The sequence below is a fragment of the Dipodomys merriami genome, unplaced genomic scaffold, assembly GCF_024711535.1.
Source record: "Dipodomys merriami isolate MVZ:Mamm:240054 unplaced genomic scaffold, mDipMer1.0.p SCAF_51, whole genome shotgun sequence".
Classification (NCBI taxonomy): Eukaryota; Metazoa; Chordata; class Mammalia; order Rodentia; family Heteromyidae; genus Dipodomys; species Dipodomys merriami.
In genome coordinates, this window is record NW_027206080.1 from 9239815 (window position 1) to 9265055 (window position 25241).

At 38.9% G+C, this 25241-nt stretch overlaps 1 protein-coding gene across 1 annotated transcript in view; it reads right to left on the minus strand.

Annotated features, from left to right (window-relative positions):
• The window catches only part of Epc1 (enhancer of polycomb homolog 1), a 98772-nt gene extending 76012 nt beyond the window's left edge, over positions 1–22760 (minus strand). The window contains exon 1 of the mRNA XM_069998270.1: positions 22490–22760. Within this exon, the coding sequence (XP_069854371.1) occupies positions 22490–22492 (3 nt within the window). The 5' untranslated portion in view covers positions 22493–22760. The remainder of the gene's footprint in view (positions 1–22489) is intronic.
• Between the last annotated feature and the right edge of the window lie 2481 nt (positions 22761–25241).

Here is a 25241-nt window from a genome sequence, read left to right on the forward strand (position 1 = left end):
TTTTGTTCTGTAAGAGCACACTTTGGGAAATTTTACTCAAGGTAACAAGGAAGTAGAAAATTTTTCCACATAATTATCTAGAGTCCAATTAAAAACTTAGAAAAAAATCTTACTTTTATCTTTACTACCATTAATGAGGAGTTTTAACCCCACTTAAAAAAAAAAGAATGTGGGCTGGGAAGGTGGCTCAGTGGTAGAGCACTTGCCTTGCATGCCTGAGGCCCTGGGTTCGATTCCTCAGCACCACATAAGCAAAAAGAAAAAAACCGGAAGTGGCGCTGTGGCTCAAGTGGTAGAGTGCTAGCCTTGAGCTGAAGGGCTCAGGGACAGCGCCCAGGCACACAGTTCAGGCCCCACGACCGGAAAAAAAAAAAAAAAAAAAAAAAGAATGTGAAATAAGACGTAAAAAAACTGCAAAGAATTCTGACAAGCACTAGAATTGTGAAGGTTGCTATATTTTGGCAATGGACTTAGTGTTTGAAACTCAATTAATACCAATGGCACACTCCTGTAATCCTAGCTACTCAGGAGCCTGAGATCTGAGGATCGTGGCTCAAAGCTAATCCAGGCAGGAAAGTCCATGAGACTCTTATCTCCAACTAAATGCCAGAAAACCAGAAGTGGCACTGTGGCTCAAGTGGTAGAGACTCACCTTGAGCTGAAGAGCTCAGTGACAGGTCCCAGGCCCAGAGTTCAAGCTCCACACCACAACAAAAACAACAACTAAAATCAATTAATGGTGGACACCAGTGGCTCACATTTGTAAATCCTAGCTACTCAGAAGGTTCAGATCTGAGGATTCAGTTTTGAAGACAGCATGGAAAGGAAAGTCCATGAGATTATTATCTCTAATTACCAGCAACAAACTGGAAGCAGAGCTGTCACTCAAGTAGTAGAGTGCTAGCCTTATGTGAAAAAGCTAAAAATTTAATACTCAGACCCTAAGTTCAAGCCCCAGTAACAGCACTAAGTAATTATCTAAATAAAATTAATATTCAGTAGCATTTCATCCCTCAAATTTCTCTATTAAAGGAACATCTAGAACTTCAATTCAGAAATGCTTACTCTAAATTAAACTCTCAAAGCTATAGTTCTTTGTATCCATAAGGCAAGAATCCTAACACAATGTAGTAATTATATTGTTACATAAATTAAATGAAACAATCTAACAAGCAAAGCCTGTACTTCAAAGCAAAAGTTATGCTTAATAAATGACTATTTAGAAAAGGATATTTTAAAAGGACTCTACTGTGTGATGGACCTGGGGCTTGAACTCAGGGCCTGAGCACTGTCCCTGAGCTTCTTTGCTCAAGGCTAGTACTGTACTATTTGAGCCACAGCTCCACTTGTAGTTTTTTTGGTAGTTCATTGGAGATAAGAGACTCATAGACTTCCCTGCATGGGATAGTTTTAAACTGCAGTCCTCAGATCTCAGCCTCTTGAGTAGCTAGGATTACAGGTGTGAGCCACTGGTGCCCAGCGAAGACTACTTTTTGTAATACATCATTTTACTTTTCTGAGCTTTTTTGTTTTTCCTTGCAGTATTGGGAGAGAACCTAAAACACTGTGAATGCTAGGCAAGTGTTCCACCATTGTGTTACAGCATCCTTGACCTTATTATTATTATTATTTGTATCTGTGGTATAGAACAAAGTATTTGTGAAAAAGCTTCAAAATTCTTAGGTAAGGAAACAAATGCTTACATGAAATCAATGTCCTATAAAATATTCTATAAAACTAACTTATAAGATGGTTTACTATCATGTTCTTTTGGTTTGATTTGATTTGATTGGTTTCCACTCAGTAGTTTGGCATCTTTCATGTGGCTACATCTACAAGGAGCCCCACTGCTCTTTATGTTTCATTGCCAGGTGATTCATCACCAACCAAATGGTTGTCCAGTGACTGGTCAATCTTCAAATCTGGTCAAGCAAGCTCCATAGGGGATGAGGGCCTCTGGGCACAAGTTGCTATTGTTTGCCTCAGGGTGAGTGCTTTGAATAAAATCAGTCAAATGAGAAGTAGCAATTTGCATTAAAAGTAGCCACACAGAGTCCTGAGATAACAGTCTGAAACACTACAAGGAACAAGGGCTTCCATCTTTAAAGACCTAGATCCTAATCTAGTATCTACCACAAGTATGACTATTATGGTTTGAATCTTCAATATTCCCCTCTCCCCCAAAGTTCCTGTACTGAAGGATTAGGTTCTCAATGGAGTAATAGAGGTAAGGGTTGTTGGAAGGTGATTGGATCTTAAAGGTTCAGACATCAAGGGTAAATCCATTTTGATTGGCAGCTTAAAGAGTCTGAAGGAAGGGCTATGTCATATAAGTGAGCTCTCTATTTCCCAGCTGCCATGAGGAGATATGGTTCCAGCCCACTGGTCTCCATCCCATCCTTCTGATCCACTTCAAAGGGCCATGTACTCTAAGACCTGTCCTTGCCTGTCTGTCTCACTGTTATTTTCATTCTCGCTTACTCTGCTTTCCTCCATTACTTGCTCTCTTCTGTGATGCTCTAACTCACCACCAGGAACAATGAAGCCAAGGGACCATGGACTGAAACCTGCGAAACTGTAAGAAAAAAACAAAATACCTTTCCTGCTCTGAGTTGATTTTGTCAGGCATTTTGTTACAGTGACACAAAGCTAACACAATGATCCTATAGAAATTACTGAATTGGGGGGCTTTAAGTGTCTCACATCCAAAGTCTAAAGAATACTTGTTCTGTTAGGCCATTATGAACAACAAATAAAATAGTATGGTGAACTGGGCACCAGTGCCTCAGGCCTGTAATCCTAGCTACTTAGGAGGATCTAAGGATTGTAGTTCAAAGCCAGCCTGGGCAGGAAAGTCTGTGATCTCTGATTAACCACCAGAAAACCAGAAGTGGCACTGTGGCTCAATTTAGTAGAGCACTAGACTTGAGCAAAAAGCTCAGGGATATCAACCAGGCCCTGAGTTCACGCCCCACAACTGACAAAACAAAAACAGGAAAGATAATATGGTGACAAATCTTTGAAATTTCCCAAGTGCCGTATAGAAGGGAGAATAGATTAGTTAAAATTTACCATAGTAGGGCTGAGGGTATAGCTTGAATGATAAGACTCCTTTCTCTCTCTTTATGCCACTCTATCTTTCATACACATACTCTCTCTCTCTCTCTCTCTCTCTCTCTCTCTCTCTCTCTCTCTCTCTCTCTCTCTCTCTCTCTCTCTCTTACTTTTTTTTTAAAAAATAACAATTTTGGGCTGGGAAGGTGGCTCAGTGGTAGAGCACTTGCCTTGCATGCATGAGGCCCTGGGTTCGATTCCTCAGCACCACATAAGCAAAAAAAAAAAAAAAAAGCCGGAAGTGGTGCTGTGGCTCAAGTGGTAGAGTGCTAGCCTTGAGATGAAGAGCTGAGGGACAGCACCCAGGCCCAGAGGTCAGGCCCCACGACCGGACCCAAAAAAAAAAAACAATTTTACCATAGCAATTGGAAAGGCCACAACATCCCTCACCAAATAACACAGTGGAATATAAAACCTATCATTTTCCCAGTATAAGCAGTAATCACTGAAAACTGGACTGATACAATACGTGCAGCCCTCTGCACATTTCCTTACATAGGAAATCTTTAAGATGAGATCTATCACTCATTTTACTCTCTCTTCCCCCTCCCTCTCTCTCTCTTGCCAGCCAAGGCTAATGTTCTACCACTTGAGCCACAGTGCCACTTCTGGCTTTTTTGAGTAGTTTACTGGAGATAAGAGTCTCATGGGGACTTTTCTGTCTGGGCTGGCTTTGAACTGCCATCCTCAGATCTCAGCCTCTTGCGTAGCTAGGATTACAAGTGTGTGCCCCCAAGCACCCAGCATCATTTTACTTATTTTTAAAATAATCTTTATTTCTATACCTCTTAATTTATCTTGCCATATTTCTTCAATGTACTTTAGTGAAAGTCTACTATAATGTAAAGTTCAGGAAACCTGTGACAACTTGATCTTGTGATAAATTTACTAGTATTGTAACTTTTACTAATAAAAATTTTTGATGAAGTATCTTCCCAATCATTACCAATTTAGAAAAGCAACAACAAAATAATAATCCTGATTTTGTTTTCTGCTCACTAAGCTTTCCCTTTGTTTTCTTATTTCCATTTGTTTTTTTTTGTTGTTGTTTTTTGGATTTTTTTTCCCGGAGGGAGGGGGTGAGGGGAGGACAGGAGGGTGGGTCTTGTTATATAGCCCAAAGCTGCCCTAAAATTCATGACCCTCCTGCCTCTGCCTTGAGATTGCTTGGATTACAAGCATGCATTGTATGTCATGTCCACATAATTCTCTGAATTTTAAAACTATCAGTAAATTGGCACAAGTGGCTTGTGCCTATGATCTTCACAACTCAGAAGGCTGAGATGAAGATCTTGGTTGGAGCCTCTGAGAAACTCTTACTTCTAATTAATCAAAGAGCTCCAGAACTAAAATGTATGCCTCAACTAGTAGAGCAGCAGCTATTAGTGAAAAAGCTGAGCTAGAGTTTAAGGCCCCATAGTTCAAGCTCTAGTACCAGACAAAATAAAACAGAAAACAAAAACAACAAAAACGAAGGAGTAGTTCTGAGTGCGAGGTAGAAAGTCAGTTGTCTCTGGATTGACAGTAGTTGACAGTAGCTGTTCAGTCCTTTTCCTTGAAACAAACAACAACAACAACAAAAAACCCACAACCACTAAAAACAATGAAATGATATGAATAAAGAAAAATGTCCTCTTGTTCTCTCTCTTGATAGACCGCAGGGCCTTATGCATGCTAAACATGTTCTATTAATAAGCTACAACCCCAGCAAGTATCCCACCTTATATACTTTTTCAAACCTCTTCAAAGGTTGAATATTTTCTTTCATATGATGCTAGACCTAAAAGAATTATATACATATAAAATGCTTACAATTGTGGGACTATTTGAGGGGATAAGGAAGAAAAGGGAGTGCTAGAGGGTGCACAATACTGAACTATGTTGTTGCATCTATAAATGAAGATGGCAAAGCTAATCTCATTAAAAGTTGTTGAATAATGGAGGGGGTAGGGGAAAGTAAGAGTGGTGAGAGATCCTTCTGATTCAAAACAGCACTATGAATACATATGAATACCATAGTGGGCAGGAATATGGCTGAGTGGTAGAGTACTTGCCTAGCATGTATGAGGCCCTGGGTTTGATTCCTTGGTACCACATATACATTAAAAATAAATAAATAAAATTATTTAAAAAGAAAAAATACCATAATGAAACCTCTTTTAACAATGTATAGTTTTAAAAAATAATAATAAATGATAGAAATGTCAAACAGGACTTTGTCTCAGGTTGAGTACCAGTGGGAGAGGGGAGGATGAAGGAGTGCTTTATGCATGTGTGTGAGATTGCAATAAGGAAGCTTGTTGAGGTCAGGTTGGGAAGGGAGAAGTAAACTGAGGGAGAGTGCGGAAGGTGATCTTGATTAAGGCAATTGTGGTGTAGATGGACCATGTCAATGAAACAATGAGTGATCTAAATTTTAAAAAGGACGTGGAAAAGATATTCTAAAATCATTTCACCTATTCACAAAAATATGAATGCATATACATGCACCCACACACACATATTCTTCCATAAAGCTTTGGGGGCTAGGGTTGTGAGTTTTTTGTTGTTGTTGAAAGGATTAAAGCCCAGTGTTCTTCTGTGTTAACTACTTGCTCCTACCACCCAACACAAAGACAATAAAGAAGTAGCTTTGCCATAAATGGATCAAATGTGACTTAAGGAATTTCTGTAGCTTGCAAATAGATTGTGAAAATTGCAACATAATAAAGCACAATAGGAAAAGAAAGATGCCAAACTTCAGAATAAAAACTGAAGCCAAAATGATCAAAACAAGTGACTAGAAATAAAAGGTCTGCAATTAGTCTGGTATTCTCCCTAGAAAAGCATAAGGGATTTACTCATAATAAATTTAGAAAAGACTTCATATACTAGTATTTTTTTAGGCACCAAACAACAACAGGAACACTTTAGCAATTTGAAGTCTGATGGACATATAATGAATCCACTTAAGTCTATATTGCAAATCTTAAGTTTCACACACTTGACTAAGTTTTCCTAACCTTGTTTTGTTTATTGAACCTCACTTCTGTGCAAACATTGTGTTATGAATCATTGGAAATAGTGAGGAAAAAATATGTGTTGCCCTTAATGAATTTAGTTCCTATAAATGCAAATGGGAGGAAGGGGGGAGCTGGGAAGGTGGCTCAGTGGTAGAGCGCTTGCCTTGCATGCATGAGGCCCTGGGTTCAATTCCTCAGCACCACATAAGCAAAAAACCTGGAAATGGTGCTGTGGCTCAAGTGGTAGAGTATTAGCCTTGAACTGAAGCTCTGAGGGACAGTGCCCAGGCCCAGGGTTCAGACCCCATGACCACCACCAACAACAAAAAAAATACAAACAGGGTAACATCCTTTTTTATGCCCTAGTTTGAAAGGCATAATCTGATATCCTTATACTCCCACAATTACAAATTTATTAATTGACATAAAATACAAAGGTAATATTTCATAAATTTATTAAGCGATTTGCCTTCAATTATTTTGTGACATATCAATGGGAACTAATTTTCAACTTACATAGCTTAAGCCGAAAGCTTACTCAAGCCAGGTGCCGGTGGCTCATGCCTATAGTCATAGCTACTCAGGAGGCTGAGATCTGAGGATCACAGTTCAAAGCCAGCCTGGGCAGGAAAGTCCATGAGACTCTTTTCTCCAATTAACCAGAAAACCAGAAGTGGTGCTGTGGTTCAAAGTGGTAGAATGCTAGCCTTGGGCAAAAAAGCTCAGGGACAGTGCCCCACAACCAAAAACAAAAACAAAAAACAAAACAAAACTTATTTATTTACTTATTGTTCCAGGTTTCAATTCATCTGATTTGTCCATTTAAAGTGAAAAGCATGAGATACAGAAATGTTTAATAAGCTGAATAGAGAATAAGGAGAGAGGGAGAGGCAGAGACAGAGATTTCAACTGGGTTTAATGCGGCTTTTGAAATGGCAAATTCCAGAACTTAAGAAGAGATGTAGAGATGTAGGTGGAAACTTCCATTTTCTTACTCTTAACATCACTAATCATTCAAACATTTAAAAAGGTTAGTGCAAAGTGAATTTCACCAGAAAAAGCTGATTAAATGTAGTATAGGTAATTCTAGATCTAGATATTATAAAAGATTTTATTAAAGTCCCAAAATTTCATAACCACCTAAACCAAAAATCTCCAACTATTTGATATGTAAAATAAAATATGTATTAAAATTTCAACTGATTATTTAATTACAATTTTGTTTTAAGTGTTTATTTTAAAGGTTTCTACCTTATTCATTACTTTTTTAAAACACAGAATAAGTATAATATCACAGAATAAGTATGCTAAAAAAGAAACAAAGGTGCTTTCTTTCAAGTGAAATTTATATTTGTTTCAAACTCTGAGCATTTTGAAAGAAAGTAACAGCATAGACAATTGTTTCCATCCTCTCAAATAACAATGGCCTTCTGCCATAGTTAACCTAAAAAGTGCAGCTATTGTTTTTCTTCTTTTATCTATTGATTTCTACTCATTTGCAGGAGGGACCTAAGTTCTTAATATAGACCATCTAATAAATAAGAACTCGTTGTCAAGAAATGTTACAGAAACACATTCTTTCAATTTCAGTGCCTTCATGCTGCCCCCTGCTGCCCAGTGTCTATATTTACAGAAGATAGTCCCAATCTTTCACCGGTTCTTTCTTTACTCTCTCCCATCAAATCTTCCCTGGCTAAAGATTTAGACCACTGAAGTTTTCCTCTGCAGGGTCAAAGGTTAACAGGTTCATGTAAGAAAAAGAAAGCTCCTTTAAAAAAAATCAATCTCGTTTCCTGGGCAGTTAACATAGCATTTGAACAAGTGTTCTGAAGACAATGAGTTTCAGATTTCCCCAGCTTGGAGCACCAAACACTCTGTGCTGCTTCCACATCACAGCTGACTCTATCCACCTCCTTAGTAGCTCTCAGCCTCCTTAGTAGCTAGGATCACAGTTGTAAACCACCAGTGCCTGGCTAATAAAGATTTATTTTAATAAGTGAAAAAGGAGATAATAAAGAAATATTAACTCTTAGCAAAGCTATCTGATTCACTGACCTTATTAATTTAATAGAGTTCCTGGAGAAGATAATGATCCACCTGAAGAAGTCTACAAAATCCATATACCTGAATGAGCTGATTATGTTTTTCCATCTGTCTACTTTTCATGATGCTGTGGTAGAACCCAGGGCTTCATAAATGCTAGGCAAGTGCTTTACCACTAAGTTATCTCTCCCCAGACCTAGAATGATTTTTGTTTTAAGTCCCATCTGTCAAGACCTCAAGTGTCTCTTAAGGTCCACATATGTGAAAGATTTAGTCCCCAGGGTGGCAATAGAGGGAAATGATGGAGCGTGTAGGCAGCAGAGGTCTTTGGGTCATGCTCTTGAAGAGGACAGTGGGACTAGACTTTCCAATTCTCTTTTGCTTCTGCAGACTCTTACCATTGCCACCTAGTGTCTCACTGGAGGTTTACAAACAACAGCTCTGCCACATCATGGACCCTAAAACCATAAATTCAAACCTTTTCTCTCTTTTTTTTTTCTTTTTAACTGTATTCTTTTGTCTTTTCTTTTTTGGTACTGGGGATTGAACCCAGGATGTTGCACTTGCTAAGCAAGCACTTTGCCGCTGAGCAACATCCCAGCCCCAAACCTTTTCTCTTTGTATCTGTGTGACTTAGTATTTCACTGTGCAAGGACTGTTTTGATTTCTGAAATGAGGCATGTGTATGAAAAGGTGAGCTTGGTGAGTACCGAGGGCAAGATAGGCACTATTGGAGGTACAAGAGATGCATGAAGTCATTGTATTCTCACACTAGTCTATGAGGTAGGCAATACTACCTTATCTCAGGAAATAGAGGGTCTGGACAATTAATTGGCCCAAGGTTACACAAGTAGTATAGAGTGATGCTAGGAACACAAAACTGAGTAGTCAAAGATGTGACTTATTCTAATGTAATGTTTTCAGCAGGAATATGTATGAAGGGACCTCTGATCAGCTATCCTAGTGATACCCGGGCAACAGAATAACTCTAGAAATATGAACTCAGAGACTGACAATGCCATATGAGATATAGAGTCCATTAACTATCTGGGATACCTACAATACAGAATGTGAAGGAATATAGCCTATATTCCTTTGTCTAGATTTAGATATAAGAGGCAATTACAGGGACTGGAAATGTGGCTTAGTGGTGTTTGCCTAGCATGCATGAAGTCCTATGTTCAATTCCTCAGTACCATATAAACAGGAAAAGCCAGAAGTGATACTGTGGCTCAAAGTGGTAGAGTGCTAGCCTTGAGTGAAAGAGATCAGGGACATTGCCCAGGCCCCGTGTTCAAGTCCCATGACTGGAAAAAAAAATTTTTTAAGAGGCAATTACAGGGACCAGGTGCAGTAGCGCAGGTCTGTAATTGCAGCTTCTTAGGAAGTGACAAGAGGATTATGATGTGAGACCCTATCTGAAAAACTAAAGCTAAAGGACTGGGGCATAGGAGGGTGTTTGCCTACCAAGCATGAGGACCTTAGTTCAAAGCCCAGTACTGCACACACAAAAATGACAGTTATATATTCAAAAAGATTAAGAAGTTCAAAATTCAAACATTTGTCAGTTAATATAGTTACTTGCATGAGGACCATAGATTGTAAGCTGATTTGAAAAGAGCTAAAAGTATGACCCAGTATCTAACATGGAGGACACCTTTGAAATAAAAAAATTCCAAGCCGGGCGCTGGTGGCTCACGCCTGTAATCCTAGCTACTCAGGAGGCTGAGATCTGAGGATCGTGGTTCAAAGCCAGCCCAGGGAGGAGAGACCGTGAGACTCCTATCTCAAATAAACCACCAGAAAACCGGAAGTGGTGCTGTAGCTCAAGTGGTAGAGCGCTCGCCTTGAGCTGAAGAGCTGAAGGACAGCGCCCAGGCCCAGAGTTCAAGCCCCACAACCAACAACAACAAAAAAAATTCCAATGAAAATAAATAAGACTCAGCAGCATTTCAGCAAAGGCTTCAATTGTATTCCAACCAAAGCCTCCGCTCAGACAGAAACCCCCACACCCAGAAGTGGAGTTGTGTCACCAGCTATGAGGAAAAACTCAAAGGAGAGCATGGCTGTTACTAGCACAGAGAGAGAGAGAGAGAGAGAGAGAGAGAGAGAGAGAGAGAGAGAGAGAGGAGGAAGGGAGAGAGAGAGAGAGAGAGAGCAACAAATTAAGAAAGTACAGGGGGAGGCAACACTAAAACTATTTGAGAAGACTGTTCCCCTAAGAGATACACATATTTTAATTCCAGGAAGACTTAGAATGTACAATAAGAAGTATAAATATTGTTTGGTGGTACTACTGCAGTTGGAATTCAGAGCCTTGCACTTGCTCAACTGGCACTGGACTAACTGAGCTATGCCTCCAGCCCTGCTCTTTGCTGGTTATTCTGTAAATGGATTGCCTACTGGACTCCTCCAGCTCTCAGCCTCCTCAGTACCTAAGAGTATAGGTGTGAGCCACCAGCTCCTGACTCAGTAAGTACTTTTAAATTTAGTAACTGTACTGTTTTTGTTTTTTGGTTTGTTTTTTTGGTAATCATACTGTTTAAGAAAATGTGATCCAATGGAGTAAGAGGTAAGCCTACTAGATTTTTAAGCAGAACTTGCACTACGTTGCTGTGCAGTCTAGCCATTAAAGAGAAAAGAATGGTCATATTTTCAATTAATTTCTTAGGTATGCAATACCTTTAGTTTCTGAAAATTTTTTACTCAAAAGAAGACAATTGTTAGGTGCATTTATCAATCTGACATTAAAAAAAAATTAGAGTTAGCCAGGAGCCAGTAGCTCACACCTGTAATCCTAACTTCTCAAGAGGCTGAGATCTGAAGATTTCAGCCTGAAGCCAGCCTGGATAGAAAAGTCTAAGAGAAGCCAGGACCACATGGCTCAAGACTGTAATCCTAGCTACTCAGGGGGCTGAGATCTGAAGATCAGGGTTCAAAGCCCAGGCAGAGAAAGAAAGAGAGAGAGGGAGGGAGAGAGAGAGAGAGAGAGAGAGAGAGAGAGAGAGAGAGAGAGAGAGAGAGAGAGAGAGAGAGAGAGAGAGGAGTCCAAGAGACTGTATCTCCAATTAATCCACACAATACTAAATAGGAAATGTGGCTCAAATGGTAAAGCTCTCCTTCATCCCTGAGTGGAAAAGTCAAGCTAGAGCGTGTGGCCCTGAGTTCAAGCCCTGATACAACACAACACATTAAAAAAAATTGTAGCTGGGCACCAGTGGCTCACGCCTATAACCCTAGCTACTCAGGAGGCTGAGATCTAAGGATCACAGTTCAAAGCCAGCCCGGACAGCAAAGTCCATGAGACTCTTATATCCAATAAAACCACTAGAAAACCAAAATGGCACTGTGGCTCAAGTGGTAGAGCACTCACCTTGAGCTGATGAGTGCAGGGACAGTGCCCAGGCCCAGAGTTCAAGCCCCATGACCAACAACAACAACAAAAAGTTAGGCATGGTAGTGTATGCTCATGATCCCTGCAGAAGGAGGAGGAGGAGGAGGAGGAGGAGGAGATAAGATTGCACTTTGAGGCCAGCCTAGTTAAAGTTAATAAGAACAGACTAGGGATGTGGCTCAAATTGTAGAGCACTTGCCTAGAAAGTGTGAGGTCCTAGGTTTAATCCTCAATACCACAAAAAAATAAAAATAAAAAAGTATTTAAGCTATCAGTGAGTTCACAAATCAGTTTATTTAAAGGACCATGATTTCTAAAAATTTTAATATATAAATATGATGAAACTTGGAAGTTAAATTTTAAAATATAAGAACTACTTTTGGCTATATAAATGTTATATTTTTAAAAAAGAATTCTAACTATGACATAGTCCTTTAATATACAAGACTCGTGCTCGAGGGTATTAAATTTCTTATAACTGTATAATTGTTTTGTTTTCCTCAATCCACTTATGATTTCACTCTTCAGAACAGGTTTGTCTATCCACTCATTCATTATCTAGTCTGGACCTCCATCACTGCCTAAGAGATAGCCTCTAGGTTTTGAAAGATGGAAATAAGAAATAGTACCACTCCCCCAATTTTTGGTTTAATAACCATTAACCTGATGTATAACCTAGTAATTCTGAACCCTAGCTGCCTACTAGAATCTCATGGGCAGCTTTGGGGGCGGGGGGGGGGGGGGAGGGAGGGTGGTGGTGGCGAATGTGTGTTTGTGTGTGTGTGTGTGTGTGTGTGTGTGTGTGTGTGTGTGTGTGTATGTGTAGGCCCCATCAAGACCAATTAAAATGGGACATAGGCATTTTGTTGTTTAAGCTTCTAGGTAATTCTATAGGTAGGTAAAGGGCTAAGGATACAGCTCAGAAGTAGAATGTCTAGCACTTGTAAAGTCTTGGGCTCAATCCCCAGCATTGCAAAATTAATACATACATACATTCATTCATGCATGCATACCTACATACATGCATACGTGCATACATGCATATAGGCAAAATTGAGAACCACTAGGATAACAGTGTGAGTTTGCCAGGAACATTCTAGATAAAATGTTCAATGGATCCATGCTATCCAATATGAAGCCACTAGTCAGGTGTAGCTTCAAATCATTCAATATGTGGACAGTGAAATCAGGAACTGAACCTTAAATTTTAAATTAATTCAATTTTAAATACACATGTGGCAGGTAACTACTGCATTCGACAACCATAGTTCTAGAGTTTTTCCCATTTTAAAAGATACTAATTAATTAATAAAGATATACTGAATTATCTATTGGGGGGGTGGGGGGGATCCTGAGGCTTGAACTCAGGGCCTGGATGCTGTCACGGAGCTTTTCTGCTCAAAGCTAGCAGCACCCTCCCACTTGAGCTCCACTTGAGGGTTGTTTGTTTTTGCTCTTTTGGGGGTAGGGTGGGGGCTGTGTTTTGTGTGTGTGTGCTTAATAGGAGAGAAGAGTATCACAGACTTTCCTGCCTGGACTGGCTTTGAACCAAGATCCTCAGACCTCAGCCTCCTGAGGACCTATGATTACAGGCATGAAGCACTGCACCGAGTCTGAATGATCTTTTTCATTCTAGACTACACCACACCAAACTTACTTCCTGGGTCTTTTTAGGTGACTTCCTTTCTAAACAAACTCTTGGAAGTATAACTCACAGCACATATTAGATTCTGAAGAAAGTAAAGACATTGCATTAGCTGGGGTTTGTTTTGTCTTCATTTATGTTTCTTGGGAACAAAGGAGTAAAAGCCTTTAGAACTGAAAGTTTTCTTGTCTCCTAGTTTAATGGTGAAGCAGGGAAGTAATTGAACTCCCAGCAAAGGTCCTCTTCACTTCTTGGCAGATTATAGTGTTTTTCAGCTGGAGGGTTGTGACCTCTGTCTTGGTGGGTGGAAAGTTTCCAACAGATTGTGGCACTAGACTGGGTTTCAGAGCTAAATATAGGCCATTGGCATGGACAGTCTCTCAGTCTCACAGAAACCATGTCCTATTCACGAATGTGGGGCATTCATGGTTGGTGGGATAAAATCTAGAGAAAACCCATCACTGTAGCGTAGAGATAGAAGTCCTTTTCAGATGCGACTTGTTGTTAAACAAACTAAATTGTATGTTTTTAAAAGAACTTCTAAAATATGGATTGCTTTGTAATTTTTTTTCCAACTTAACAAAATTTACTAGGGGGGGAAAAAAAGGTTGAGAACCTATGTAGAACTCCTAACCAAAGATAATTGAGAATATTCTCCATTGCTCCTTTCTTGCCCATCGCTGATTTTTTTTTCTTTTTGTAAAGGTGATGCACAAAGGGATTACAGTTACATAAATGAGGTATTGTCTTTTTGGACAATATCATTTCTTCACTTGTTTTCCCCCATTTTTTTCCCTCCCAACCTTCCCCACCAACACACGCAAGTTGTATAGTTCATTTTCAACAGTGTCTAGTGAGTATCCCTGCTGCATTAGTTCACTCTCTGTCCTACCAAAACACATAAACTTACATACAAGACAAAAAGTACAGATTTCAAAAACAGTGACACAGAGGTGTGGGGGGGGGGAGGCCAAAATAACAACAACAACAACAAAAACCCTCTTATTCCCATTGCTGATTTTTGTTTCAGTTGGAAGCACAAACACACATGAATCATTGGTGAGTACATATCAACTGTGATTCTAATGTGAAACTTTATCCTCCTTCAAGTCTTTGCTCAGCTGTGTAGCTAAGGTTACCCTGCCCACACTATTGATATTTTCTCAATTTGTTTTTATTGGGGAGGGGGGGAGCAATCCTGGGGCTTGAACACAGAGCCTAGGTGTTGTCCCTGAGCTTTTTTTTGCTAGGGTTCTACCACTTGCGCCATAGCTCTGCTTTCAGCTTTTTGGTAGTTTACTGAAGATAAGAGTCTAGCAGACTTTCCTTCCCAGACTGGCTTCAAACTTCAATCCTCAGATCTGAGCCTCCAGAGTAACTAGGATTTCAACTGGCTATATTTTATTATTTTTATATTTACTATGTATTATACTTGCCACTTATTAAATGAGACACTTTAGATTTTTTTTTTACCTATATTTCAAGGCCAAAATTTTTATCACAGTATCAAATGACTCTCCTGGGCAGAGTTTCAAGGTATTCTCTAAAAGCAGCACCAAAGTCATTTGGAAACTTCTTAAGAGATGCTGATTCTCACAGGTCACTGCAGACTTTTTGAACTGAAGACTTCACTAAAGTGACCCAGCAAGCAACATTTTAATAAAGTGATAGTGAGGCCCCCAAAAAAAACTTGAGCTCCGTTGATTGAGAGCACTGGGAACCCCCTAAAATGTCCCAGAGGGAAAAATATCTTTATATTCTAAAGTTGACAGAGACTTAAAACATTTTAGGACAGGGCTGGGAAGGTGGCTCAGTGGTAGAGCGCTTGCCTTGCATGCCTGAGGCCCTGGGTTCGATTCCTCAGCACCATATAAGCAAAAAGAAAAAAAGCCGGAAGTGGTGCTGTGGCTCAAGTGGTAGAGTGCTAGCCTTGAGCTGAAGAGCTGAGGGACAGCGCCCAGGCCCAGAGTTCAGGCCCCACGACCGGACCAAAAAAAAAATTTTTAGGACATAAAGTTGGTCTTCTAAGTTGTGAAACAGAAGTCAAACATTCTACTTGGATTTCATGTTAAGAAACATGAATTCACTTCCTCCAATAAGGAAGAGTCTCAACTCTTTTATGTTTTTTATATTTCTTTCTGAAGTTCACAATTTGTATTAAAAAAAAAAGTAGCTTTTGAATGCCCTCAGATGTCTCTGAAGACAGGAGATACCCTTTGTGGGCCCTAAGGAAATTCATCATTCCATGAAAAGATTACTAGAGTGATAAAATAATGAAGAATTTCATTAAAGGATTCAACAGCAACAGCACACTATGCATTTAAAATATGTCAGATTGCTGGGTGCTGATGGCTCACTCCTGTAATCCTAGCTACTCAGGAGGCAGACAGCTGAGGATCACAGTTCAAAGCCAGCCCAGGCAGGAAAATCTGTGAGACTCTGATCTCCAATGAACCACCAAAAAACTGGAAGTAGTGCTGTGGCTCAAGTGGTAGAGCACTAGCCTTGAGCTAAAGAGTTCGGGGCAGCACCCAGGCCCAGAGTTCAAGCCCCATGACTGAGAAAAAAATAAAGAAATAAAAATAAAACATATCAATTTAGGGGCTGTAGATATGGCTTAAGTGGTAGAAAGCCTGCCAGGAGCAAGCAAACCAAATGAGTATGAGGCCTGAGCTCAAATCCCACTACCCAAAAAAAAAAAACAAAAACAAAAAGAACAACTTTCAATTAACAGAATACAAATGTACACATTATCTACTGTGACAGAGGGGACAAAAAAGTAAACATCTAAGCTATGATTTCAGAGTTCCAGGTTCAAAGTCTAATGTTTTCATTTCCTGTGTAACCATGGGCCGTCACGCCTCAGGCATGCCAATCACGCTCTGCCTATTTCCTCCTCTGTAAGATGAAACAGTGGTTCTTTTTCTTTGTTTTTGTTTTGTCAGTCGCGGGGCTTGAACTCAGGGCCTAGGAATTGTCCATGAGCTTTTTCACTCAAGGCTAGCGCTCCACCACTTTAAGCCACAGGATCACTTCCAGTTTTCTGGTAGTTAATTGGAGATGAGAATCCCATACACTTTCCTGCCTGGGCTGGCTTCCAACTGTGATCTTTAGATCTCAACCTTCTGAGGAGCTAGGATCCCAGGAGTGAGCCACCAGTGCTCAAATGGATCCACCTGTTCAATCCACTAACTTTGCATGAGCATTTACGGAGCTCACAAAGCTAGTATTTAGACTAAAGATAGAACAGTAAGTAGTTTTTTTTTTTGTTTGCTTGTTTGTTTGTTTTTAATTACCTCATCTAAGATTAGTCCGGTCACTACAAAAAAAAAATGATGTTAACTTTTGATCATATTTAGCTGGGTGTCATGACTCACACCCATATTCTAGCTACTCAGGAGGCTGAGATCTAAGGATCACAGTTCAAAGCCAGCCTAGGCAGGAAAGTGTGTGAGACTCTTTTATCTCCAATTAACCACCAGAAAGCCAGAACTAGAGCTGTGACTCAAGTAGTAGAGCACTAGCCTTGAGCAGAAAGCTCAGGGACAGTGCCCAGGTTTTGAGTTCAAGAATCAGGACACTCACTCACACACACACACACACACACACACACACACACACACACACACACACACACACACACACACACACACACACACACACACACACACACACACACACACACACACACACACACACACACACACACACACACACACACAATTTTACAACTGGGTGAGGTTGCTAGAGCCTGTAATCTTAGCTAGTGAGTAGGCAGAGATCATGGAATTGCAGTTTAAGGCCAAAAGAAGTTTACAAAGATTCCACCAGCCTGGTATCCCAACTGCAAAGGACATACAAAGACTGGGCAAAGTAGTGCATGCCTGTCATCTCCAACCACAAGTAGAAGTACAAATGCAAGGATAGAAGCCCAGGCCAGCAGGGGAATAAACACATTTGAAGATAACCAAGGCAAAAGGGGACTGGATGTATGAGTCAAGTGGTAGAAAACAAACGCAAAGCTCTGTATTCAACTCCAGTATAATACACACACACACACACACACACACACACACACACACACACACACACAGAGTTTATAAAGAGCAAGTAAGAAGTAATGACACTAGATATTCAGCAGGGCTCACCTTTCTAAGTATTCTTTCCTAGTCAAACAGATGATCATTCTCATCTTGTCAATGACTGGTTTTAATATGAGTATGTCCTATGAATCTGGCCTATCGGTTCTAAGCTACTGGGAAAGGATTTCTTACTTTATAAGTGAAATTCTCATTGTGAATTTTGTGGTATCAATATATGATACTTAGAACTGCAGCAGCCATCTTGTGACTATGAGGACATTATTGACATGGAAAGAGAGGACAGACTCTTGCAAGAGACATATGCTGTTGTTTCATAACATTGTGAGCTACTGAATCAAACCTAGCAATCGCTTTCCTCCTGATGACTAATTAAAATGAAAGAATATATCTTCTTAGAGTTCTAGGTTAGTTAGCACGAAAACAAACTAAATGATAATGGCACATCTAGCTAGTATGGACTAGTTGGTGCTATAACAAAATAATTTGGGTCTTTTGAAGTCATCTTAAACAACATGTCGCAAATTCTCAACTAAGTAACCCTTAGCTAAGAATCTAGTTTAGTAACTCCATAAAAATGTTTATTTTAAAGTTTCTGTTTTATAGATACATATATAACTAGAAATTAAGAATGTTTTAAAATATAAATAAATATTTTGGACCAAATATAACCATTCAGTACTAGTAGTATTTCTTGTCTTTTTTTTTTTTCTTTTTCTTTTTTTTCTGGTTGTGAGGCTTGAACTCTGGGCCTGGGCACTGTCCCTCAGCTCTTCAGCTCAAGATTAGCGCTCTACCACTTGAGCCACCGCACCACTTCTGCCTTTTTCTGCTTATGTGGTGCTGAGGAATTGAACCCAAGGCCTCATGCATGCAAGGCAAGCTCTCTACCACTGAGCCACCTTCCCAGCCCTTTACTAGTAGTATTTCCTTCATCATTACAATTGATATTTGATGTTTCTTTCAAGGAAATGTGAGGAAAATATAAAAATAAAAATGGCTTGGGGATCTCACAATTCTGGGTTTAATCTCTAGCACTGTTAATTCATTAACTAATTAATTAATTAACAAAAAACAATTTTTGTCAGATATCAAAGAGATATACCCTACGCTCATACTACCATAGAGACCCTCTCAATCTCTCTCAAATAAATAAGCCATTGTTTTCTTTCTCACTTTCCAACAGGAATTTGGATTAGGTAATCATCTATTTGTGTAAGTATGTATTTGGGCAATGAATAAAACATGAGAGCCATTTTCCTCCCAAAGTCTGCATCTATGGTATCCAAATAATGGACCTTCAGTGCAAGGATGCTTGTGAAATCTTGTGTGAACAGTCTTAATTTTTTTTATAATTTTTTTCTTCCAAAAATCCTCATTGGCTTTTTTGTCCCTATAGACACCCCACATATCTAAAACCTTAGATTTCTAATGTTTTTAGAACTCTGAGCCATGTTGGACTATCAACTTGCTAGTAACGGGGATCTTTCTCCCTTTTTTCCTAACATTGGATCCCAGAATCTTATCATGATGGTACACAATAGATGGGAGAATCTACAACAAAACACCCCCAAATAAAATAAGCATTGACCAAATCAAAAATAAAATGTTTTGATCTTTTTCAGAATGAAATCGTTGTTTTTCCTTTAGATTCTCCATGGGAGAATCATTTTGGAAACATCAAAAAGAACAAAGTCATAAGACAAACACCCAATGTGGTGTTCTTCTCATCTTCCCCTTTGCAAAACCATGCTGGAGACAGCAGTATGTTATCTGTACAGTCTTATGGCAAGCAGCAATCTTTATAGGGAACAGCAGCAAAGTGGGAAATACATGCAAGAAGAAGGTAAAATTGGAAATATACATAATTCAGATATGTATCAGGCTTGGTTTCCAAGGGTAAATATTCTTCCTTCTTCTGAACAAGTTCCAAGCTAAGATTAAATTGGCCCTGGCTAATATTTTCAACATCCATCTCATCTTAGGTCATCTTAATATCTTGTGTTTCTTTCCTTTGTTGCTTCATCCTACTATTACCTAGTGATTGATGAGTTTAGCTAATCTGAAATTTCCTTAATATTTGGCAGTTCTAATGAATACAAGTTTATTGATCAGGAAATTAGATTGGCTTACTACATGAAGTAACAATATAATTCTGTTTCTTTTATTGACCAAGCTCTATCATTTGAAGTTCATTTTACTCAGGTTTATTGTTTAGAATTTGACTTGAAGATTCTCCATGTCTTTGGCATCAATTCTTTCTTCTTTCTACAACCTGTTTTTTTGGCCATTTCACTACTTATTAACCCCTCCCTCCGTCAGAGGGTTGGGCAGGATTTTTTTAAAAAATGGCATGACATGTTCATATAAACAGTCTTTCTCCTTGCTACGATCTGATAAAATGGTATGCAAAAAATGAAATAAGTATGTAACTGTTGACTGACTGAACTGACATTTCAGGATTTTTTTTTAGGAAAAATATTTTTTTATTGTTCATGACCTAGCAACTGCAATCATGAAAGATTTAGTTCTCTATATACTAAATTTAATAGAAGGTTTTTAAAAATGATTAAAATCATAGTCTGTCATTACATTTCTGATCATTTTCTCAACAAACTTATGAAGTAATGCCTATCAAATATTTTCAATTAAAACAGGGGATTAATGTGCAAAGAATCAAGAGCTAAAATGAAGCACAGGGTGGATTTTAAAATGGAGAATAATATAAAATAGTAAATTGCTTTTGCCTCATGGATTTTTAATCTCCTTATATACATAGTGATATAAGTAAGAGTCACAGGTAGAAGACTAGCTTTCAAATAAATACGGATGGGAGATTTTAAGAAAGTGAAGATTCAACTATAATGGTTAGTTCCTAATCAATGATGTAAGTCAATGATGTAGGAGAACAAAGAACATTGCATAGCTTCATATGGACTTCAGAGCATGTTTGTTTTTATACTAAGAATTATAGAAACATTCATCGAATCAGAGACTGAACAAAATGAAAACCATCACAATTCTAAATAGCAGACTATTTTAGCAATAAACATATTGGAATGTATATTTTATTTAGTAGATCAACTTCATGAAACTAAACTCTCCAGCATAACCAGGTTAGACAATATATTTACACCTGCAGTGTTTTATCCTATAAATAATCTATCATGTCAAAAACCAATCTTGAAGAACAATCTTGCAATCTTTTAAGTTCTTTTCATTTTTATAAAGAAAAAAATGTTACCGTGGACATTTTTAAATGTTGATAGCACAGTCTAAACAAAATAGAGGTATATGGATGATCATTTTCTAAGTTCAAGGAAAAAAATGTAGGTTATAGGAAATGCTGTTTTTCATCATTTTTGTGCATTCTTTTACTTCAAACAACTAAATGCTTAAATAATGAGGAGAGCCTTTACATATTTCAAAGTGAATAAGGACACTTTATAACTCCTGAAATTTGCAGTCTTTCAATAAATAATCTACTCAATCACATGGAAAATGTGATCTAGGATGCTATTTCAGTTGTTTTTATTTTATATGAAAAAATATTAACAGGGCATAATTGCTGCTTCTTCCTACCTTCTTTTTGAACTAAGGACATACTTACTGCTTTATAAACTGCTAGAATGTTTATGGAGACCAGTATAATCTATGCCATATCATAACACATTTTTGTTCTTGGGAAGCTGTAGGCCTAAATTCCATAGTCTCTAATCAAATAACTCTCAACAAGAACAAAGATAGAAAAAAATATGTCTTCACTTAGATATGTGAACATCCATATTTGTAAAGTTAAAAGTAGTTGCTCACGTATTTTTTAATTACCTTACTTAAAATATCTGATTTTTTTTTAACCAGGCATATGTGAATTCAGTTGAAATCGAATCTCAAAATAAAAGAAATGAATAATATAGGTATTATTACATGGCAAAGTACCAGCAAATCTTTCCAGAGAGACTCAGGAATACTTATTTGTGAAATCCCTAGGTTCAAAATGAAATTCAACTTTTACAATGTTGAGAGAACTAAAACTCAAATATTTTGTTACATTGAAAAGGCACCACCAGAGATGATTCCACAATACAAGAAAAATACAAAATGTAACTCAGGAGAAAAACAAGAAGCCACCAGCTTATTATTGACGAAGCTGGCCTAGAGACAATAAATAAGATCAAATCAAACACCACTGCATGCTTGTCCCTGATCTTGCATGGACTGGATATGACGACATGTCTACTCCACCACAGTTCACAGTTCACGGAAAACATCTCAACAATGCAACTGAATTATATCCACTGACCATATCAAACTTTCTTTAAGAAAATCAGAAGATCATATAATAGATAAAATCTTGCCCCACCTCTTTTTTCTTCTTCTTTTTTTCTTTTAGTGAAACTGACATAAATTGTTGAGGAGCACCACAGCGCCACCAACACAGATCAATGCAAAACAAAAAAGATCTCCCACCGTGTGCAAAAAAAGAAAAAAATTAGAAAAAAAATGCCCAAAATTACAAAATGTCTCCCAAATGTACCTTTTTTGGAAGAAAAATAAGATTGATCTGCAAAGATTAACTAGTGAGGAGATTCGAAAGAAATAATACCATGAACTACAAGTTTGGGGTCTGGTCAGCAAATAAAAGAACCACTATTTAGAAACAGCCATAACTTAATATATAAACCTGGTTATGTCAATCTCCACCTTCATTATACCAAGGGCAGCTTTTCTGTAGTTAGTACTCACAAGAGAACCATAATAGGTCTATTTTTTTAAAAACTACTACATCCATACTTTGCCTGCTGATAATTTAGTACTCGACAAATTAGGTAACACATTTTTTTTATAAAGAGGATACGCACATATTTGGTATTAGCAACACTGATTGCACAAAACAAGTCCATCTTGAAATATCTGAGTTCCCCTATACTTCACAGCAATCAAAGTATAATTTATATTAACACACTTAGCTTTAACAATAGCGGGGGGGAAGCCTATTTCTTTTCATCTTGGTAAAAAATTAACCAGATAAGATTAGGTGGAACAGCCAGAGATCAAAGCTAAAGAAAAATACAAAGATTGATTTTGTTTAAAAGGAAAAGAAAAGAAAAGAAATACAATGAAAATCCTTTGTATCTGTGGGCCCATTCAAAGATTTCTCGACATAATTGTTTAAAAACGACAAACTTACCATTCGTGCAGGCAAAACGAAGAAGCCAGTTCTTGAAAAAAGAAAATGTGTAACAATATAAGCTGGATACTTGTGTGTCTAGAAAAATACAGCTCCCAGGCAGCAGCATATGGCTCTTCAAACATCTTTAAAATATTTGGTAAATCAAAAGTAATACTTTCTTCCATGATCGGTGGCTGGATGGGTAGCTTCCCTCCCTCCCAAGATCCGTGGGCGTTTGAGGGGGAAAAAAAAATGGGAGAAATAGCCACCGAAGATTCAAAGCAGAGGAGGCAGCGGCAGCCAGAAGACTCTGGGGTTAACAACTTTGCGATGCAAGCAGGCGCGCTCTGATTGGCTGCGCGGCCTGGGTGCCCCCGCCCCCCCCATCTGCACTATCCCCCGGCCCCCGCCTCCTGCAGCTCAGCTCGCAAAAAAATGCGGTGTGTGTGCCATTTTACACTGGGCTTTTAAAAGCACAGCCACCCCGATGACAAAAGTCGAGGCTCGCGATGAAGTGACACTGCAAAACAATGGGCTCCAACCGCTGCCTCGGAACGCAGGGAAGACACTCTGTCCCCACAGTTCACCAACTCTCCAGTCTGCTCCTGCGTCGCATGTGGCATTTTTGGAAGGCAGATTCCACAGACACCCCCCCCCCCGCTCCCCCTAACTGCAAATCCCTCTTCTCTGCGTTTAAAAATCGCCCATCGAGAATCTACCTACAGACGTGGCCAATGTAGAAACCATCCTCCTCCTCATCTGACTTGGTCTGATTCTCATCTAGGTTACCTAAAGAAACCCGTGGTACAACACTGAGGGCTCCTCCAGCTCCCAGAGGTTTTCATTCTTTTGGGGGAAAAAAATACGATCTGTTAGCCATGAATGATGACTATTCGTTAAAAAAAATAATAAAAGCACAAACAAACTAGTGGGTTTCATGGTTAAATTAAAAACATAAAACCAACTCCTCCCACCCCTCCTTAAAAATTGCGTTTCAACAACCCTTCCTGGGTGACAGAATCCTCCCACCCTGCCTCACAAACAAAATGGCTGTGGCACTGAGTTTTTCTGGATCCTCCCATTGTGTCTCCTCCCGGCCTCCAGGAAGTGGTAAAAATCCAAAATAAATACTCTACTAAAAGTACATTGTGGAGTCTGAACTCGGCACAAACCTTTGGTAAAGATAGGGGTGCGTGTGTGTGGAAATCGTAGAAATTGTGGATTTTTTTTTTAAGTTTTGTCTTTTTAATTGTTTTGAAAAGAACATCAATCACCAGAGATTTACTTGACTGTAATTTGAACTTCCTGCTTTACATATTTATAAGGTCTTTCACCTATCTTGGCAGGCTTTCAAATTAAGTGGGCTGGGAAATTCGATGCTTTGGTGTTTCGTGGTGAACTAAGCCAGGCATTGGGTGTTTGCAATCAGGCTTTTAAATAAAGACAAAGTCTAAAACTAAAAAAAAAAAAAAAAAAGCTGTGGGCGTGGCCCAAGTGGGGAAGCACTCTGGAGGGAGGCCCTGGATTCCAACCCCAGTACTGAAACCCAGAAGACAAAAAAGTCAAAAAGAAAAACAAAATAAAAAAACAAAAACAAAATGAATGTCAGACGAATACAACATTGTGGCTGATTGCAAATGTAAAGTCACAAAAGCTAGCAACTATCAAAAGGTGTCCAACAATGCATACGTGTTCATTGAACACATTCACTATAAAAATTCTTCATTAACTACATTTCTTTTTTGTTCTTGTTGATATTTCAAACAAGAATTTATTTTAATGTAAAAGAATAAAGTAGGGAGAAATTAAAAGGAGGGATGGGAGGGTAAGGAAGAGAGGGAAGGGAGAGAAGGAGGAAGGGATGGAAGAAGTGAAAGAGGGAGAGAGGGAGGGACAGGAGGGAGAGAGAGGGAGGGAGGGAGGGAGGGAGGGAGAGAGAGAGAGAGAGAGAGAGAGAGAGAGAGAGAGAGAATTTCCCAGTCCTCAAATATGAAAGGAAGCTAAAAGACCCCGCCAGCTGAGTTTCTAATGAGCCCAGGATAGAACATGATAAAGAAGGAGGAGGAAGGGGGAGCAGGGGGAGGAGGAGGAGGGGAGGAGGAGAAGGGAAGAGGAGGAGGAGGAGGAGGAGGAGGAGGAGGAGGAGGAGGAGGAGGAAGAGGAGGAGGAGGAGGAGGAAAGAAAGAAAGAAAGAAAGAAAGAAAGAAAGAAAGAAAGAAAGAAAGAAAGAAAGAAAGAAAGAAAGAAAGAAAGGAAGGAAGGAAGGAAGGAAGGAGAGTGGAAAATTGGCCTTCATTCTTCAAGACCTCTTACAAACACACACAAGTTCATCTGGCATTTCTGTCTGGGATTTAAGAGGTAGCATTCATTAAATGCTATAGCTAAGGTGATTATATAATTTACTGTCTACAATGGGACACTTTGAGAATGAATAGAGACATATGACTAATTATAGTATGACTAGACTGAGCAGGACCTATCTATAATAATCCAGAGGCAAACTTCACTTATGGATTTGGAGAGACCAGGGATAGGTCATCCATAGGCTTGAGGCCCTGGCCAATAGACAGAATCTGACCTTCCCTCTCTACCCCCAGCTCTTCTGGGCTTCAACCATTATTAACTGAAGTATATAATTTAAACAGATTTAGATTCTGACATATTTGATGGACAGCCATGATAAGGAAAATATCTGGATATGAACATCCACATTTGCATCTACACTTCCCTTTATCTTTTGTTTTGGTTGGTCACAAGTGTTGAACTCAGG